This window comes from Artemia sp. Qi Xiang Cuo, chromosome 14 (assembly GCF_049724085.1).
Source record: "Artemia sp. Qi Xiang Cuo chromosome 14, ASM4972408v1, whole genome shotgun sequence".
Classification (NCBI taxonomy): domain Eukaryota; kingdom Metazoa; phylum Arthropoda; class Branchiopoda; order Anostraca; family Artemiidae; genus Artemia; species Artemia sp. Qi Xiang Cuo.
The window spans coordinates 34,739,509-34,760,280 of NC_142807.1; the positions used below are offsets into that span (position 1 = coordinate 34,739,509).

The 20,772-nt window shown below is 30.8% G+C and overlaps 1 protein-coding gene across 1 annotated transcript in view; it reads right to left on the minus strand.

Annotated features, from left to right (window-relative positions):
- Positions 1-2,181: 2,181 nt before the first annotated feature.
- The window catches only part of LOC148944403 (BTB/POZ domain-containing protein 2-like), a 64,337-nt gene continuing 45,746 nt past the window's right edge, over positions 2,182-20,772 (minus strand). The window contains exon 4 of the mRNA XM_089099720.1: positions 2,182-2,798. Coding sequence (XP_088955846.1) covers positions 2,650-2,798 — 149 coding nt within the window. The 3' untranslated portion in view covers positions 2,182-2,649. The remainder of the gene's footprint in view (positions 2,799-20,772) is intronic.

Consider the following 20,772-nt stretch of genomic DNA (forward strand, 5'->3'; position numbering starts at 1 on the left):
CCAACCTTACGAGCTCTGCTCTCTGTTGGGAGTGAATATTTTTTTTTTACTTTTAAGTATATTAAATAAAGCAAAGTCAAAAGTCCTTGTAAGTTGGTATGATCCGTCTTCAGTATGAAGTTTCATAACATTATCTTCGTCGGTTGAATAGTTAATTTTCTGGCATTAAGTAAATATATTTTTCCTGGAATAAACCTAACGTCGGTTGAGTTTGGCCGGTTTCAATTATTTTGTCCAGGTAGATTTTTACCAGCTCGAGTTTCACTGGGTCAAATTACGCTATAAATGAGCCTTGTCGGGTTGAATTTTGTGGATCAATCCCGTCTTCAATATAGGTTATTGTATTTAATTAGAATTTCTTATTGAATAAGCGCAATTTTTGCGCTTTATATAACGTCATTTGGACAACAAAACTAATTTTACGTGAGTAATTAAAAAATTGACAGAAACTGTTAAAATACAAATGGTCTAACTTTCCATTTCTATTCACCTGTATTGTTTTATTGCACCAAAATTTATAGCTGAAATGAAAAAAAAAGAGTTAAAATCTTGCAGTTCAATAGCACTATTTATGAAAGATTTATAATTTATCCTGATATATAAACATACCAGGAATTTTCTATTTAGAAAAGAATGAGTTTTAGCTTATAAAGTTCTGATGCACAATAAGAAAATAATTAATTTAGTAGGTTTCTATTAGCACTATTAAACACAATTGAATAATTGCGATTGCTTATTGAACGCAAAAATAAAAATAAATATTCGCAATAAGCTTATTGAACGCCAGACAAGTTCAGGGCTAGAATTGACACTTCCACAATTCCATATGGACGAATTTACAGCTTGCAATGATTAAAAACACACGAAGGAACAAAAGAAGAAATATTACGCCGCACAAGTTCTCACAGCAATTCTGACTATAAGAATCATGCCAATTCAAATTAGTCTTTCTTTTATAATATTCATTTTAACTTTTCCTGCGTAATATTAATGTTTGACAGTATACGGTTTGGCTAAATTAGTATATGTGAACAAACTCTTCTTTTATACTTATTAAGTTTAGTGTCAAATTTCCAGTGAGCTTTGATGTAGGACATTGGTCTATCTGCAACTGAAATTGACAAAGGCTAAAGTAAAAAACTGATAGGGAAAAATTAAAATAATTAAGCCAGGAAACCTTTTCTGAAAAATCAGTCATCCTGAACATTTTGTTTTGTTTCGTCGACTTCATTCATTCAACCCTATGTTTGTGTTCTTTATGCATTGAGAATGGTTAAGCGAAGGTCTAGGACAAAATATGTGCATTATTTTTTTGCTGGCCACGTTCCTCGTTACCCTAGCTGTTAAGTGTCATGCTTAGCCAGTAGGGTTTCATAACTTATTTAGCCTTTCATTAGTAGATCTAATGGTAGTAATAAAGTTTTAGGCAAATAAAAATATAGCCTACAGAACGGGGAACAATCCTTGAGATGGAACAATCTCAACATCTCAGGACAATCAGGAACAAAAAACAACGATGAAACAATCCCAACACATCGTCCTTCTGTATCTGTTCTCCTCTCATACACCAGGTTCAAACATTTTCTGCTACAGCCTTTCCTTATGACAGAACTTCGTGAAGCTACTGAAAGTCCAAACATGATTTCAGCACCTGGACATGATGCTTCTAAATATCCTCTGTGAATACTTTAAATACTCTAAAATGATCAGAGCTCTCCTGCTTTGGGTAATACGGCTGTTCTTAATCAGATTACAAAACAAAATTAGCTAAATTGTGATCCCCGAACGTTTTTGTTGTTGGATTTTACATTTCAAAGCCTTAAACAGGTCTGGAATTATTAATCGTGAATAGAAACCCTTTAAACTCTACTTGTACTAAAAGTACAAGTAAGGTTTAAAAAGTGCCAACCTGGCAAGACTAGACTTAGAAATCCCTAAGGGGCGATCTCTAAAAAGGGGCGATCCAGTAGCAGTGCGAATTGACTGTTCGTATGTGTGTGAAAATATTTACCGTTCCATGCTCTTGTAAATTCTACATTGTATTCAGTTTCATGATGGTTTCATAAAGTTTGCTGATATTGAGTAGAAAAAATCCTTTCACATGATTTCTTTTTTATTCCTAAACCAGTTTTTTTCTTCTGAAAAGTCTTTGTAAATATAAAATTTCTAGCCAACACGTAGTTAAACAGGCATTTGTTTATTATCCTGGGAGACTTGAGGTTGAAGCACTCGAAAATTACCTAGAGTCAAGATTAAAGCGAAGCCAACAAGGTCTTATAAACTATATTTTACTCCCGCTGAAAAAGTCTAAAAATCCCTCTTCTCATTTGAGAAAAGTATTTCAAGACTCACGGAATTTGAACATTTTTATCTGAATTATTAATTAAAAACCAGATTCTTACGCAAAAGAAAATACATCTCGATATTTTCTAACGTCCTGAATGCTAAATTCTTAAAAATAAATACTCCTTCCAATTGAAAATAAACTTTTAGTTTAGGCATACCGTAAATCCAAAAAGCAGAAAACTATACAACATTATATACACCTACCTTTAACAGTAGATAGAAAGTACTTTAAATATTCTAGAACAAATTGATCAAAAGTAACCAATAAATTCTAAATGAATGATGAACTTAAATACTGAAAAATCAAATAAAAAATAGAATTTCGGCTATCTGACCATCTTCCACAGACGTACCATTGTTGTTGCCCGTAACGTAATAGAATTGAAAGCTAACTTTTTCAGGCCCAGGAAGTCCAGGACATTCAATCGTTATTTTACGCTGACCTTTTGTACCTGAAAAAAAGAAGATCAACATCAAAATATTTTACAATAGAAAAAATTAAATAAATAAAATAAAAAATATAAACCAAGTTTTTAGAGACAGAATCAATGACAACAGAGCCATGACAATATGGGTTTCAATCGCCAATATATAGTCATTTGTGTATTAACAGTTTGTATACCCCTTAATGCATATTTGATCAAAAAAGCAAAAAAAAAAGTTTTTTTGACTTCGTTAACAAACCATTCAACAAAACGGAATACCCCCCCCCCCAAAAAAAAAAAAAAATTAGAGTCTAACAATCTCAAAAGTTACTAAGGGATGGAGATGCCTTTACATTAAATAGACATTAAAAGTTTATTTAAAACGTTAATGGAGGAACCAACTTGATAATACTCGACTAACAAAACAGAAGCGTTTACTTAAACATTCGCTCTTGCTCCAAGAACAAGGATTCGAAAATATATACGACATGTACTTCAATTTACGACTTATCCTATTTTAATTTATTTAATGCTAGTATTTCAAGTGTTTGAAGGATAATTACATCCTATTAGGCACCAGCTTCTTTAACGGCCAGCACTTTTGCTAATTTAAAGTTATAAAACGATTTATTTGTATGCAAAAAACCTTTTTAATCATAGGCAAGTACATTTTTTTGGATATTTATTTCCAATGACTATCAAAAGCTCTAAAGGGCCAAATTAGCTTCAATCGTCATGAAAAAAAAACTTGAAAATTAATCAAATTCAGTTAATTAAACTAACTAATAAAGTGATAAAGCGTATTGATGTACATCACGATGTAAAATACATAAAACGATCCATATAAAAATTAAATAAATAGTAAAATATAGCATATGATATATCGTGCCGAAAAATTAATAAAATAAAATTTTACGCAATACTTGGAAAAAAAAATGAAACAGAGGAGGGAATTCGCTTTTCTTTTTTTATCACATCTACTATACATGGGGAAAAAGTTCTTCTACATCTTCCAGGGAGAAATTTTGTTGGGATGAAAATGTGGAGCTTTCCTGAAGCAGAACGAAAAACCATGAAATGCAAAACGCAAACAATTTTCTTTCCTCATGGATAACCGGGTTGGCTCTGAAAGAAGGAAGAGATAAGGGATTTACCTTAATTAAAACAACTTTCATGGAAGAACCCAACATTTGGGTGGGGAGGGGGACAGAATTTCGATGAATTTTTTTTAGTAAATTAAATCGAAAATTAAATACATAGTAAGAAAAAGCACAAAAATCGTGAGAATTCTTGTGGATCCAAAGAACCCTCTTGCTTACTTGCCTTTCCTGACCTACTGAAGCGCCAAACGTTCAAATTTTGCTTCTACTATTAGTGTAGTTTTTTAAAACAAGATTAAAATCATGTTTTAGTTGTTTTTCAGATCATGCAGCGGATTGAAGAAGACAAACACCAAGCATGACTCTTATACAGTTCAGTTTTGTTCTGATTTACTACCCTATTAAGTAAGAAAAAAAAAAAAGAGAGAGAGAGAGAGAGAGAGAGAGAGAGAGAGAGAGAGAGAGAGAGAGAGAGAGAGAGAGAGAGAGAGAAAGAGATAAAGAGAGAACTGAAGATTGAAATAAGTGAGAAAGGGAGAGGTAGGACTAGTGTGCAAAATTTACCGGTAAGTTTCGAAACTTACTCTTACCAAATAAGTTACTGGTAACTTTGGTAAGTTACAGCATAAGTGGTAAGTTTCAAATGCTCATGAATTTAAAAGAAAAGATTCTCTCTTCTCTGACAGACTGATAAGAACAAATATAATTTTTGCATCATTTTCATTTATTTATTCCCTACTTCGCTTATAAAATTATAAAAAATTGCACTTTAGGCTTCAGATAATTCTTCATAAGGGATAATAAGAGATAACCTAGAGCTGTTGCAGCTACTTCTCCTCCTCCTCATCTGGTGCATCTTAAAACGCTATATCTGGCAGATCATCTTCCACCAGACCATCCCCACTATCATGTGGCAGTGTACTATTGATAGAAAGACATGATGGCAGCATGAATATTCCTTCCGGCCTTTCACGTCGATTTCCAGGCATTTTTGAAGCTGCACGGCGATGCTCAGTTTTTTGGCTATTGATTGACTGACCGACCATTAGAATTTTGTCTGCCAATTCAACAGCCTTTGCAGTCTCAAAGTACAATGATTTGGAAATGCGCCATTTTTGGAGATGTAGCTACAGAGTTTTGTGTCCAAGATCTAAACAGTCAGCTTCAGATCTTTCGTTAAATGGATCACCATCCTTCCAAACTTGGTAGGAGAATTTACTAAGCTCATTGATACGACTTATTGCACCCGTAAACTTATCCTATGTCAGTACGTTTACACTAAAAAGCAGATCAAATGCAGGAGTGCAGCTAGGGTGGGTTTACATGGAAATATTCTCCTGATTTCCTAGTTATTTCCGGATTTTCCTTCCCTCGGCATTTTAGACTGGAAAAGAAGGTGTAGTGTCCTGGAAACGCTGCTGTAGCAAATTCAGGAACCGGATGACACACAAAGCAAGAGCTTCCTTTCCTTCAAGGAAGTGGAAGCCAAGTAAAATTGGCTTCAAGAACTTCAGACAAACTGTTAATTGATCCAATTTCACATAATTGAAAAGCACTTTTCTGATATCGTAAATACCCTCATATATATCACACCTTCTATCGATTGACATAGACTGTAAAGGTATCGACAACTCTTTCATGAAGCGCATAGATCGGTAGATAGATCACCAGCGAGTTTTGATAAGTAGTTCTGGGCTGATAAGTTTTGCCAAGAAGTGCAATCTGCATTTTGTTAAGGACACCTTGAGCCATGTGATGAGACCTGACAAATTTGATGACCTTAAAGATATTATTGACACACTGGTCTAAGCTTTTCATAGTATCTAAGACTAGTAGATTCAAAATGTGAGGATGCATCCAATGGTTTGAAGGTGGGGATATTTTTGCTTCAATAACGAGGTAGCAAGTTTATTTACACAAGGATTATTCAGGAAAATGGCGTCAATCCTTATCATTGCAGTCATAGCAGGGCAGTCCAGTCATAACCGGGCACCAAACTTTAGCAACTCGTTTCAGTTCATCAGCTACAAACTGCTCAGTGTGCCGCTTTTCGCCAATTTCTACTGATTTAAGGAAGAGCTTTGTCAGTGCCATGGACACAGTTAACAATGGGTTCCCGTCTAATATTTGTTCATCCATCGGAACAAAGAGTTTTGGCTGTTTTGCAGTTCTAAATTTCCAGTTTAATGTCAAGCACGCATTAGTAGAATAGATCTATGCAGTTTGCTTACGCCCCCGTACCAAACAGGTTTTTTCTAGTAGTTACAGGTCAACACACTCTTTGCCAGGGGAATGACGCGATTTCAAAGTTCACTGCCTTTTTGGTGATAAGCTCAAAAAAACCAGCACGTCTTGTTTCATAGTTATGCAATTATTTTTGTATATATTTAGGTTCCATATTTGATTCTCCATCAGTAACTTGTCATGCTACAATGTACTTAATTTAAAAAAAAAACTCGATATACGTGTGATGCTATAATACTGGTTTCGCTTCAGGGGTTAATTAATAGAAGGATTAATTTTTATGAAAAGGGTAATTACTTCTTTATTTTACGAGATTTGCGAATTTTTTTGAGGAAAGATATTTGCTTAGACGCTTACAAGGGACATTGCTAGAAAGTATTCAATATCTTAATTGAAAAGTAACGATAGAATGACATTGTGACTTGACCTAGCTTTACCTCGCCGATGTGGTCTTTATAATACGTAAGTAACGTTTGAAAAATATTGTAATTTTAAAAAGAAAGGGCTGAAACGTGTTCTGCGGGGGGGGGGTTGCATAGAGGGGTGAGTTGCACGAGGGTTCAGTTAAAGGGGATACAGTTGCACGGAGGGTTTCGGTTATACACGGGTTCAGTTACAAGGGGGGTTCAGTTGCACGGGGGGTACCCCTTTTTTTTTCGTAAATCGGGCTCCCTGTTTTCAAAATCCCTTTTTCTTCTGAGGCTTGGAGCATTTGGTGACTGGATATTAAACGTAATGAAATTAAGCACGGAGGTTCAGTTGTACAGGGGTTTCAGTTATACAGGGGTTCAGTTACATGGGGGTTCTTTGTGTTAAATAAGTAGTATTTGTATCTTTTAAAAGAACTTTACGGGGATTGAGAGACTCAGTTGCCTAATTCCGTGTGATTTTTCTTTACTTGATGGTCATTAAAAACTAATTTTTTGTTTTAAATAATTAGTTTTTGTATCTTTTAAAATATATTTACTTGGATTGAGAGACTCAGTTGCCTAATTCCGTGTGATTTTTATTTACTTGATTGTCATTAAAAACGAAATGTTTTTGTTAAATAAGTAGTTTTTGTATCTTTTAAAAGAGCTTTACGGGGATTGAGAGACTCAGTTGCCTAATTCCGTGTGATTTTTTTTTTACTTGATGGTCATTAAAAACGAAATTTTTGTGTTAAATAAGTAGTTTTTGTATCTTTTAAAAGAGCTTTACGGGGATTGAGAGACTCAGTTGCCTAATTCAGTGTGATTTTTCTTTACATGATTGTCATTAAAAACGAAATTTTTGTGTTAAATAAGTAGTTTTTGTATATTTTAAAAGATCTTTACGGGGATTGAGAGACTCAGTTGCCTAATTCCGTGTGATTTTTTTTTACTTGATGGTCATTAAAAACGAAATTTTTGTGTTAAATAAGTAGTTTTTTTGTATCTTTTAAAAGAGCTTTACGGGGATGGAGAGACTCAGTTGCCTAATTCCGTGTGATTTTTTATTTACTTGTTCGTCATTAAAAACGAAATTTTTGTGTTAAATAAGTAGTTTTTGTATCTTTTAAAAGAGATTTACGGGGATTGAGAGACTCAGTTGCCTAATTCCGTGTGATTTTTCTTAAATAGATGTTCATAAAAAAAAAGAAATTGTCTTGTTAAAGAAGTAGTTTTTTTATCTTTTAAAAGATCTTTACGGGGATTGAGAGACTCAGTTGCCTAATTCCGTGTGATTTTTCTTTACTTGATGGTCATTAAAAACGAAATTTTTTTGTTAAATAAGTAGTTTTTGTATCTTTTAAAAGAGCTTTACGGGGATTGAGAGACTCTGTTGCCTAATTCCGTGTGATTTTTCTTTACTTGATGGTCATTAAAAACGAAATTTTTGTGTTAAATAATTAGTTATTGAAAATTTTACAGGATCTTTGCGGGTATTGAGATACTCACTGGCCTAATTCCGTGTTATTTTTCTTTAAGAGATTTTAATAAAAAACTAATTTTGTTTTTTAATTAATTTTTTTTTTAAATATTTAAATATATTTAATGGGAGTGATAGAGTCAGGTGCCAAATTCAGCGTGTATTTTAATTACGTGAGGTTCATTAAAAACGATATTTGCGTTTTAAATATGTAGTTTTGTAAATTTTAAAAGAGCTTTTCTGGGAGTTAGCGACACAGGGGAATTAGTCATCGTTTATGTTATTGAAGTTGTAGTAATTATAATAGTAATTTGTTTTTGTAAGTTGGATTTTTTGCAAAAAATATATTTGAATTAAGGGGAGTTATATTCACAGTTGCACAATACAGTGTGATTTTTCTTTACTTTTTGGGAGTTAAACAATAACTTTTTTTGTTATTAAGGTATTGTTAGTAAAATAATTTATATATTTACGTGGTTTTATTTACTATTAATACAATTTAATTGTGGTTTTTATTTTCTTGGTAGTAATTAAAAAAGAACTTTATGTGTTTAATACGTAGTTTTTGTAAATTTTAAAATTTATTTAAGGGGTTTGAGATACTAAGTTTACTTTTTAATTTTGGTGTATTTTTACTTTTTGTTAATTAAAAAAGAAATTTTTGTGTTAAATTATTATTTTTTGCATCTTTTAAAAGAGATTTACGGAGTTTGAGAGACTCAGTTGCCTAATTCAGTGTGGTTTTTCTTTACTTGGTAGTAATTAAAAACTAAATTTTAGTGTTAAATAAGTAGTTTTTTTATCTTTTAAAAGAGCTTTAAGGGGTTTGAGAGACTCAGATGCCTGTTTCCGTGTGGTTTTTCTTTACTTGGTGGTCATTAAAAACGAAATTTTTGTGTTAAATAAGTAGTTTTTGTATCTTTTAAAAGAGCTTTAAGGGGTTGAGAGACTCTGTAATGCAGTAGTTTTTCAGTAAAGACACTCGATATCCTAAAAGTGTTTAATTCAAACTTTTTTAAAACTTCGAAATTTTTCAACTTTATTTATTTTTTCTTTCTGTACATAACTTAAAATGTCAAAATATGCTTACAGTTCTAACAATTGCGCTCTGTGATTGGTCAGAGACACTATGTGACTTTCCCACTAGCATTCTATGACAGGTTATTGACTGCGCTCTGTGATTGGTCAGAGACACGATGTGACTTTCACACTGGTATTCTATGACTGGTTATTGACACAACCTAATCTATTGCATGCATTAAATCAGTATTTTTTACGCAGTGGAACGATAAACACATAAGTCATATCTTTAAAAAAAAAAGTGAAGATGGAACATTTTAATAAAGTGTGTTTACATAACAAGGTTATTGTAGCATTGAATGCCGACAAAGAGAAATATTTAAACTTTGAAACAAGTACAGGTGGTAGCACTATTGGAAATGTATGCATGCATTGTCATGACAGTAAGGAATTAAATTTCTTTGGAATACCGAAAAATTCAACTCTTATGTTGGTGGTTATGCGAGATTGAGATCTCCAGAGATGATTGCACTCAAAGAGAATGCCAACATAAAAATAATCATTGATGATAGAGGACAACTCCTTGCTACTGTTGCAGGTAACACATTACCTACTGATACATCCAATCGTCACCTTTCAGGTATTAGCATTCAACTGAAGATCAATAAAAGAAAGGACTACTCTTCTACTAATATCTTAAACCATATCTTGTATAAGTGCATAAACTGTTACCTTTTTAAAAATAATTTGATTCTATAAATTTAAATTTGAATTAATATAAAAAGTTAATTTTCATAAAATATCAAGATGGAATATAAAGATTAATCTATGAAAAACAAAGCACCAGCAAACGTTACTGCCATTGATCAAACAGTCATTGATCCAAATAATACCAAAGACGAAAAGCATATTGAGCCTTTTGATGAGACACCAGTAAAAATTGTGTATGACTCAAAATGGAATAACGATTATTCTACTGATTACGAACTAAGAGAAGACAATAGCTATAATATCAAGAGAGAACATGGTGAACTATTTTATGGAACAGATTCAAAATCTCCAAAGTTAATTGTTGATATTAATAATGTATCATAATATATTTATTGTATTAATATTCTACATAGCATTATTTCATTAAAAATATATTTTGCATTACATTGTTATGTGTTCATTATTTTTAGAGTAAGCTAGCATATCAAACGTTTAGAATGTCTAATAAAACGTCGGAGATGTAAGAAAAGGAATTTGCATACATCTATTGTCAGACACATGGGGACAAATTTTTCTTGAATTCACCTCCTGGATAAATAAAAAAGACATTTCATTCAAGAAATTATGACGAAACTCTAAGTAAGCTACAAACTCTGTCTTGAAGTTACCTCATGGATACATAATGCAGAAATTTCATTTAAGAAATTATCAAAAATTGTAAGTAAGTAGCAAATTCTTTCAAAATATGTTAATATGTTTAAGCAATAAATATCTTTAAGCTTAACCTGTCTTTATTCTTTAGAATAGTTTTATTCATTTCATTAAATTATGAAGAAATTGTAAGTAAGTAACAATAGCTTTCTTGAATTCGCTTCCTGGACACAATACAGATATTTAATTCAAGAAATAATAATAAAATCGCAAGTAAGTAATAAAGTATTTATTGATTTTCCCCTATTGGATACACAATACTGAAATTTCATTCAAGAAATTATGAAGGAATTCTAAATAGGTAACACAATCATGTTACCTCATGGATACACAATGCAGAAATTTCATTTAAGAAATTATCAAAAATTTTAAGTAAGTAGCAAATTCTTTCTTGAATTCGCCTCTTGGGTAAATAAAAAGACAGTTCATTAAAGAAATTATGAAAAAATTGTAAGTAAGTAGCAAATTCTTTCTTGAATTCACCTGCTGAATAAACAAAAAAGACATTTCATTCGAGAAATTATGACAAAATTCCAAGTAAGTAACAAACTCTTTATTGTTTTCATGACTTAGATACACGTTGTAGAAATTTAATTCAAGAAATTATGAAAAATTCTCAGTAAGTAGCAATTTCTTCTTGAAGTCAACTCTTGGATACACAATACGGAAATTTCATTTAATAAATTATGAAAAAAAACAATTTCTTTCTTGAAGTCAACTCTTGGATACACAATACAGAAATTTCATTCAAGAAATTATGAAAATATTTGTAAGTAAGTAACAAACTCTTTTTGTTTTCACCTCTTGGATATACAGTACAGATACTTCATTCAAGAAATTATGAAAAATCACAAGTAATTAACTTTTTTTTTTCTCTTTATAAAAAACAATTTTTACTTATCTACACGATGTAAAAATTTAATACAAAAAGTTAGGAAAAAAGACTCATTAAGCAACACGTTCTTTATTTATGTCAACTCACGGATACTCAAAATGTAAATTTTAGTCAAGGATTTTATAACTTAGATAAATCATGTAGAAATTTGATTCAATAAATTATGAAAAAATTATCAGTAAGTAGAAATGTATTTCTTGAACTCATCTCTTGATTACACAATACGGAAATTTCATTCAAGAAATTATGAAAATATTTGTAAGTAAGTAACAAACTTTTTTTTTATTTCACATCTTTGATATACAGTACAGATACTTAATTCAATAAATCGTGAAAAAATTTTAAGTAAGTAACTTTTTTTTTCTCTCTTTATAACAAACAAATTTCACTTAGATAAATTATGTAGAAATTTAATTCATGAAATTATTGAAAAATTATCAGTAAGTAAAAATTTCTTTCTTGAAGTCAACTCTTGGATATGCAATACGGAAATTTGATTCAAGAAATTATGAAAAATTGTAACTAAGTAGCAAATTCTTTCTTGAATTTACCTGCTGGACAAACAAAAAGAAATTTCGTTCAAGAAATTATGACAAAATTCTAAGTAAGTAACAAACTTTTATTGTTTTCACGAGTTAGATATACGACCTATAAATTTAATTCAAGAAATTATGAAAAAATTCTCAGTCTAAGTAGCAAATTCTTTCTGAATTCACCTGTTGGATAAACAAAAAAAAAAAAAAAAAAAAAAGACATATCATTCAAGAAATTATGACAAAATTCTAAGTAACTAACAAACTTTATTGTTTTCACGAGTTAGATATACGATGTAGAAATTAAATTCATGAAATTATGAAAAAAAATTCTCAGTAAGTAACCATTTCTTTCTTGAAGTTAACTCTGGATACACAATACGGAAATTTCATTCAAGAAATTATGAAAATATTTGTAAGTAAGTAACAAACTCTTTATTAATTTCACCTCTTGGATATACAGTACAGATACTTCATTCAAGAAATTATGAAAAATTGCAAGTAAGTAGCTTTTTTTTCTTTATCACAAACAATTATCACTTAGCTACACGATGTGGGAAATTTAATTCAAGAAATTATGAAAAAATTTTCAGTAAGTAACAATTTCTTCTTGAAGTCAACTCTTGGATACACATAATACGGAAATTTCAGTCAAGAAATTATAAAAATATTTGTAAGTAAGTAACAAGTTCTTTATTGATTTCACCTCTTGAATATACAGTACAGATACTTCATTCAAGAAACGTGATTAAACACGTTTTGAAACTACATGCTATTTGTATGCCTTTCTGGCACCTTTCCAAATGAACAGGGATTCCTCACTGGTTCCTACACATTGCAAAAAGTGAGCAGTACGAAAACTCCGCGTTTTCAACCAGCCGGGTTTGTGAGCCACCAATACGGATAGAAATGCAACTTCGACCGAGCTTTATTTCATTATTTTAAGGTTCAATTACCCCACCGTACGTGCCCCCCCGTAACTTCGACTAAAAGAACCTTAAAAAAAAGAAAAAAAGCTATGTCGAATTTGCATATCTCTCCTTATTGGTACCTAAAAAACCCGGCAGGTTGAAAACGTGGAGTTTTAGTAATGCTCACTTTTTTGGCAAGGTGTAGGAACCAGTGGGGAATCCCTGTTCGTTTGGAAAGGTGCCAAGGAAAGGCATACAAATAGCATGTAGTTTCAAAACGTGTTTAATTACGTTTCTTGAATGAAGTATCTGTACTGTATATTCAAGAGGTGAAATCAATAAATAGATTGTTACTTACTTACAAATATTTTTTATAATGTCTTGACTGAAATTTCCGTATTGTGTGTATCCAAGATTTGACTTCAAGAAATATATTTTTAATTCAATAATAATTTTTAATAATTAATTGAAATAAATTTCAAACTTGTTGTTGCTAATTTATATTTTTTTTTTATAAATAAAAAAAAATCTACTTACTTTCGATTTTTTCATAATTTATTGAATTAATTATCTCTAATTTATATCCATGAGGTGACATTAATAAATAGTTTGTTAATTAATTAAAAATATTTTAATAATTTCCTGAATGATATTTACGTAGTGTGTATCCAAGAGTTAACTTCAAGAAAGAAATGGTTACTTACTGATAATTTTTTTAATAATTTAATTAATTTAATTTATAAAAATTTTTTATAAATCTTTAAAAAAAAAAATTTTTTTTATTTATTTTTCTTTTTTAAATATTTATTTTAAGTAATTTATTTTCTTTCCCTTTTTTTTTTGTTTTTAACGACGTTTAATTAAATAAATTATTTTAAAATTATAATGTTTATTTTTTAATTATTTCTTTAATTAAATTTCTATTTAGTATATATAAATAGTTAAAACAATAAATATTTTGTTAATTACTTAGAATTTTGTCATAATTTCTTGAACGAAATTTCTTTTTTTGTTTGTACAGCAGGTAAATTCAAGAAAGAATTTGCTACTTAGTTACAATTTTTTCATAATTTATTGAATCAAATTTCCGTATTGCGTATCCAAGAGTTGAATTCAATAAATAAATTCTTACTTAGTGAGAATTCTTCAATAATTTCTTGAATTAAATTTATACATCAAGTATATAAGTGAACTTTGGTTGTGATAAAGAGAAAAAAAAAGTTACTTACTTGCGATTTTTTTCAAAATTTCTTGAATGAAGCATCTGTACTGTATATCCAAGATGTGAAATCTATAAAGAGTGTGTTACTTACTTACAAATATTTTCATAATTTCTTGAATTAAATTTACGCAGTGTGTATTCAAGAGATGACTTCAAGAAAGAAATTGTTACTTACTGAGAATTTTTTCATAATTTCTTGAATCAAATTTCTACATCGTTTATCTAAGTCATGAAATTCTTGAAAGAAATTTCCGTATTTTGTATCTATGAGTTTACTTCAAGAAAGAAATTGTTAATTACTGAGAATTTTTTCCTAATTTCTTGAATTAAATTTCTACATCGTGTAGCTAAGTGAGAATTGTTTTTGATAAAGAGAAAAAAAGTTACTTACTTGCGATTTTTTCATAATTTCTTGAATGAAGTATCTTTAGTTTATATCCATGAGGTTGAAACAAAAAGATATTGTTACTTACTTGCAAATATTTTCATAATTTCTTGAATTAAATTTCTGTATTGTGTATCCAAGAGTTGACTTCAAGAAAGAACTTGTTTTTTTTTCATAATTTCTTAATTTAAATTTCCGCATTGTGTATCCAAGAGTTTCCTTCAAGAAAGAAATTGCTACTTAATGATAATTTTTTCATAATTTCTTGAATTAAATTTATAAAACGTGTATCTAAGTCATGAAAACAATAAAGAGTTTGTTACTTACTTGGAATTTTGTCGTAATTTCTCGAACGCAATGTCTTTTTTGTTTATTCAGCAGGTGAATTCAAGAAAGAATTTGCTACTTACTTACAATTTTTTCATAATTTCTTTAATGAACTGTCTTTTTTATTTACCCAGGAGGCGAATTCAAGAAAGAATTTGCTACTTCCTTAAAATTTTTGATAATTTCTTAAATGAAATTTCTGCATTGTGTATCCATGAGGTAACATGAGTGTGTTACCTATTTAGAAGTCCTTCATAATTTCTTGAATGAAATTTCAGTATTGTGTATCCAATAGGGGAAAACAATAAAGACTTTATTACTTACTTGCGATTTTATTATTATTTATTGAATTAAATATCTGTATTGTGTCCAGGAAGCGAATTCAAGAAAGCTATTGTTACTTACTTACAATTTCTTCCTAATTTAATGAAATGAATAAAACTATTCTAAAGAATAAAGACGGGTTAAGCTTAAAGATATTTATTGCTTAAACGTATTAACATATTTTTGAAAGAATTTGCTACTGACTTACAATTTTTGATAATTTCTTAAATGAAATTTCTGCATTGTGTATCCATGAGGTAACTTCATGACAGAGTTTGTAGCTTACTTAGAGTTTCGTCATAATTTCTTGAATGAAATGTCCTTTTTTTATTTATCCAGGAGGTTAATTAAAGAAAAAATTTGTCCCCATGTGTCTGACAATAGATGTATGCAAATTCCTTTTCTTACATCTCCGACGTTTTATTAGACATTCTAAACGTTTGATATGCTAGCTTACTCTAAAAATAATGAACACATAACACTGTAATGCAAAATATATTTTTAATGAAATAATGCTATGTAGAATATTAATACAATAAATATATTATGATACATTATTAATATCAACAATTAACTTTGGACATTTTGAATCTGTTCCATAAAATAGTTCACAATGTTCTCTCTTGATATTATAGCTATTTTCTTCTCTTAGTTCGTAATCAGTAGAATAATCATTATTCAATTTTGAGTCATACACAATTTTTACTGGTGTCTCATCAACAGGCTCAATATGCTTTTCGTCTTTGGTATTATCTGGTTCAATGACTGTTTGACCAATGTCAGTAACGTTTGCTGGTGCTTTGTTTTTCATCGATTCATCTTTATATTACATCGTGATATTTTCTGACAATGCCATTTTTATTTTTCTGTCAATTTCACTGTCTATTATCACATTATTTTTACACAGGTAACAGTTTCGGCACGTAGACAAGATATGGTTTACGATATTAGTAGAAGAGTAGGCATTTCTTTTATTGATCTTCCGTTGAATGCTAATACCTGAAAGGTGACGATTGGATGTATCAGTAGGTAATGTGTTACCTGCAACAGTAGCAAGGAGTTATCCTATATCATCAATGATTATTTTTATGTTGGCATTCTCTTTTAGTGCAATCATCTCTGGAGATCTCAATCTCGCATAACCACCAACTTAAGAGTTGTGTTTTTTGGTATTCCAAAGAAATTTAATTTCTTACTGTCATGACAATGCATGCATACATTTCCAATAGTGCTACCACCTGTACTTGTTTCAAAGTTTAAATATTTCTCTTTGTCGGCATTCAATGCTACAATAACCTTGTTATGTAAACACACTTTATTAAAATGTTCCATCTTCACTTTTTTTTAAAAGATATGACTTATGTGTTTATCGTTCCACTGCGTAAAAAATACTGATTTAATACATGCAATAGATTAGGTTGTGTCAATAACCAGTCATAGAATACCAGTGGGAAAGTCACATCGTGTCTCTGACCAATCACAGAGCGCAGTAAATAACCGGTCATAGAATGCTAGTGGGAAAGTCACATCGTGTCTCTGACCAATCACAGAGCGCAATTGTTAGAACTGTAAGCATATTTTGACATTTTAAGTTATTTACATAAATAAAAAAATAAATAAAGTTGAAAAATTTCGAAGTTTTAAAAAAGTTTGAATTAAACACTTTTAGGATATCGAGTGTCTTTACTGAAAAACTAGTGCATTACAGAGTCTCTCAAACACCTTAAAGATATTTTAAAAGATACAAAAACTACTTATTTAACACAAAAATTTCGTTTTTAATGACCACCAAGTAAAGAAAAACCACACTGAAACCGTCAACTGAGTCTCTCAAACCCCTTAAAGCTATTTTAAAAGATACAAAAACTACTTATTTAACACGAAAATTTTGTTTTTAATGACTACCAAGTAAAGAAAAACCACACTGAATTAGGCAACTGAGTCTCTCAAACCCCGTAAAGCTCTTTTAAAAGATGCAAAAACTACTTATTTAACACAAAAATTTCGTTTTTAACGACCACCAATTACACAAAACCCTCACGTAAACAGGCAACTGAGTCTCTCAAACCACTTAAAGCTCTTTTAAAAGATAGAAAAACTACTTATTTAACAAAAAAATTTCTATTTTAAAGACAAACAATTAATTAAAAAACACACGTAATTAGGCACCTGAGTCTCTCAAACCCTTTAAATCTCTTTTAAAAGATACAAAAACTACTTATTTAACACAAAAATTTAGTTTTTATTTACAACCAAGTAAAGAAAAATCACACGGAATCTGGCAACTGAGTCTCTCAATCCCCGTAAAGCTCTTTTAAAAGATACAAAAACTACTTATTTAACACAAAAATTTCGTTTTTAATGACTACCAAGTAAAGAAAAATCACACGGAATCAGGCAACTGAGTCTCTCAAACCCCTTAAAGCTCTTTTAATATATAAATCCACTACTTATTTAACACTAAAATTTCTTTTTTAATTACAAGCAATTACATAAAAATCACACGTAATTTTGCAACTGACTCTCAATCCCCGTAAATCTCTTTTAAAATATACAACACAACTTAATTAACACACAAATTTCGATTTTAATGACCACCACGTAAAGAAAAAACACACCGAATTAGGCTACTGAGTCTCTCAATCCCCGCAAAGATCATTTAAAAGTTACAATAACTACTTATTTAACACAAAAATTTCGTTTTTAATGACCATCAAGTAAAGAAAAATCACACGGAATTAGGCAACTGAGTCTCTCAATCCCCGTAAAGATCATTTAAAAGATACAACAACTACGTATTTAACACAAAAATTTCGTTTTTAATGACTAAAAATAGAAGAAAAATCACACTGAATTATGCAACTGAGTCTCTAAAGATACGTAAATATAATTTAAAAGAAAATAAATATCCAAAAATATAACGATATTTTCGTTTTTTATTTAAAAAAATTTTCTGATATTACAAATTTAATTAAGAAACTGAGTCTATCAATCCACGTACATCTATTTTAAAAGATACGAAAAATACTTATGTAAAAAAAAAATTTATATTTTATTGACCATCAATTAAAGAAAAAATCACACGGAATTAGGCAACTGAGTCTCTCAATCCCCCTAAAGCTCTTTTAAAAGATACAAAAAACTACTTATTTAACAAAAAAATTTCGTTTTTAATGACCATCACGTAAAAAAAAATCACACGGAATTAGGCAACTGAGTCTCTCAATCCCCGTAAAGCTCTGTTAAAAGATAAAAAAACTACTTATTTAACATAAAAATTTCGTTTTTAATGACCATCAAGTAAAGAAAAATCACACGGAATTAGTCAACAGACTATAAATATCCCATTCATTCAAAAAATAAATTTTAAAAAAATAATAAAATAAAACAAATATTTAGTTTTTAATGATACGCAAGTAAAAAAAAAATAACGCGGACTTATGACACAGAATCCATCCATCCCCGTCCTGCATTGATAAAATATACAAAAACACCTACGTTATAACACAACATACGTAATTAATTTGCATCAAGTAAAAAAAAATCACACGGAATTAGGCAACTGAGTCTCTCAATCCCCGTAAAGCTCTTTTAAAAGATACAAAAACTACTTATTTAACACAAAAAATAACTATTTAAATAGCATCAAGTAAAAAAAAATCACACGGAAAAATGAACCACAGTCTCTCAATCCCCGTAAAGCTCTTTTAAAAGATACAAATACTACTTATTTAACACAAAGAACCCCCATGTAACTGAACCCCTGTATAACTGAAACCCCTGTACAACTGAACCTCCGTGCTTAATTTCATTACGTTTAATATCCAGTCACCAAATGCTCCAAGCCTCAGAAGAAAAAGGGATTTTGAAAACAGGGAGCCCGATTTACGAAAAAAAAAGGGATACCCCCCGTGCAACTGAACCCCCCTTGTAACTGAACCCGTGTATAACCGAAACCCTCCGTGCAACTGTATCCTCTTTAACTGAACCCTCGTGCACCTCACTCCTCTATGCACCCCCCCCCCCTCATAACACTTTTCAGCCCTTTCTTTTTAAATTTACAATATTTTTCAAACGTTAATTAAGTATTATACAGACCACATCGGCGAGGTAAAGCTAGGTCAAGTCACAATGTCATTCTATCGTTACTTTTCAATTAAGCTATTGAATACTTTCTAGCAATGTCCCTTGTAAGCGTCTACGCAAATATCTTTTCGCAAAAAAATTCGCAAATCTCGTAAACTAAAGAATTAATTACCCTTTTCATAAAAATTAGTCCTTCTATTAATGAACCCCTGAAGCGAAACCATTATTTTATCATCACAATTATATCGAGTTTTTTTTTTTAAATTAATTACATTTTAGCATTACAAGTTACTGATGGAGAAACAAATATTGAACCTGATTATATAAAAAAATAATTGCATAACTATGAAACAAGACGTGCTGGTTTTTTGAGCTTATCACCAAAAAGGCAGTGAACTTTGAAACCGCGTCATTCCCCTGGCAAAGAGTGTGATGACCTGTAACTACTAGAAAAAACCTGTTTGTACGGGGGCGCAAGCAAACTGCATAGATCTATTCTACTCGCATTCAGCAAAGAATTCATCCAGTTACTTGATTCGCACTTTGTGACCCGAAATTTCCTTCATAGCTGGATCTGTAGCTCTTATTGCCTCTGCAAAATATTCACTTTTGACCACAGCGAATGGTATATTGCATGCATAAAATGGACGAGCCCAAGCTTTGTCGCAGGCTTCCTGTTGTTCTATGGTCAATTTTTGGATACACGTAAGTTTGGTTTGCTAGACTTTTTTCTGGCTCGAATCCATGCGCTAAACTGTGCAATTTATTCGAAATCGCATGGTTTTATCCATTATGTAATCTTAGTTTTAAGAAAAAGCTGCAATAATTTTACATTCATAAAATCCTATATGCCAAATCTTCCTTTTTGATACATAAATGGCATATCCTTTATAAAAAAAAAACTTACGTAATAAAAAACAACAAAAAAGAAAACTTTTCTAGGCTACCTTGCACCTAGCAGAATAAAAGCTGGTAACAATAGCAGTTTAACAAATCAAATTTCCGTTTTTTTTACCTGATACTAACAAATGCAATGCATCATGAAACGTATTTGATAAACATACACAGTGAGGGAGACGGGTAGAGGACATGGAAAACAACTAAAGACATTGTGGCTGACTTGTCTAAGATCGTAAAATAAGATAAAAATTCAAAACACTGGCAAAAGCCAGCAAAAGTATCCATTTGAAAACAAAGATTCCAAAGAAAAGATTGAATTTTATTTTGTGGAAACCTCCTTATAACGACGTTCCTACTACTACTACTAACAACTCACCAGAGCACCAAGCTACCTGAAGCCAACATAGCTACACACGCTCCTCCTCCATCCCAATCTATTTAAAGCCTCCCTTTTTACACCCTCCCAGGAACTTCCCATTTCCTTTAAATCTTTCTTTATGATGTCCTCGCACCCAAGACGAGGACGACCTGCTTTCTGTTTAGCCCTAGACGGTTGGTTGAAAAGGACAATCTTCGGCAATCTGTCATCCTTCATCTGCACAACGTACCCTAGCCATCTCAGCCTTTCTTTCATTATAGATCTAGAAAGCGGGATTGAACCACACTTTTTGTACAGCCTACCGTTTGAAATACGGTCATTCAGTCGAGTACCCAGAACAATCCGCAGGCAATTTCTCTGGAA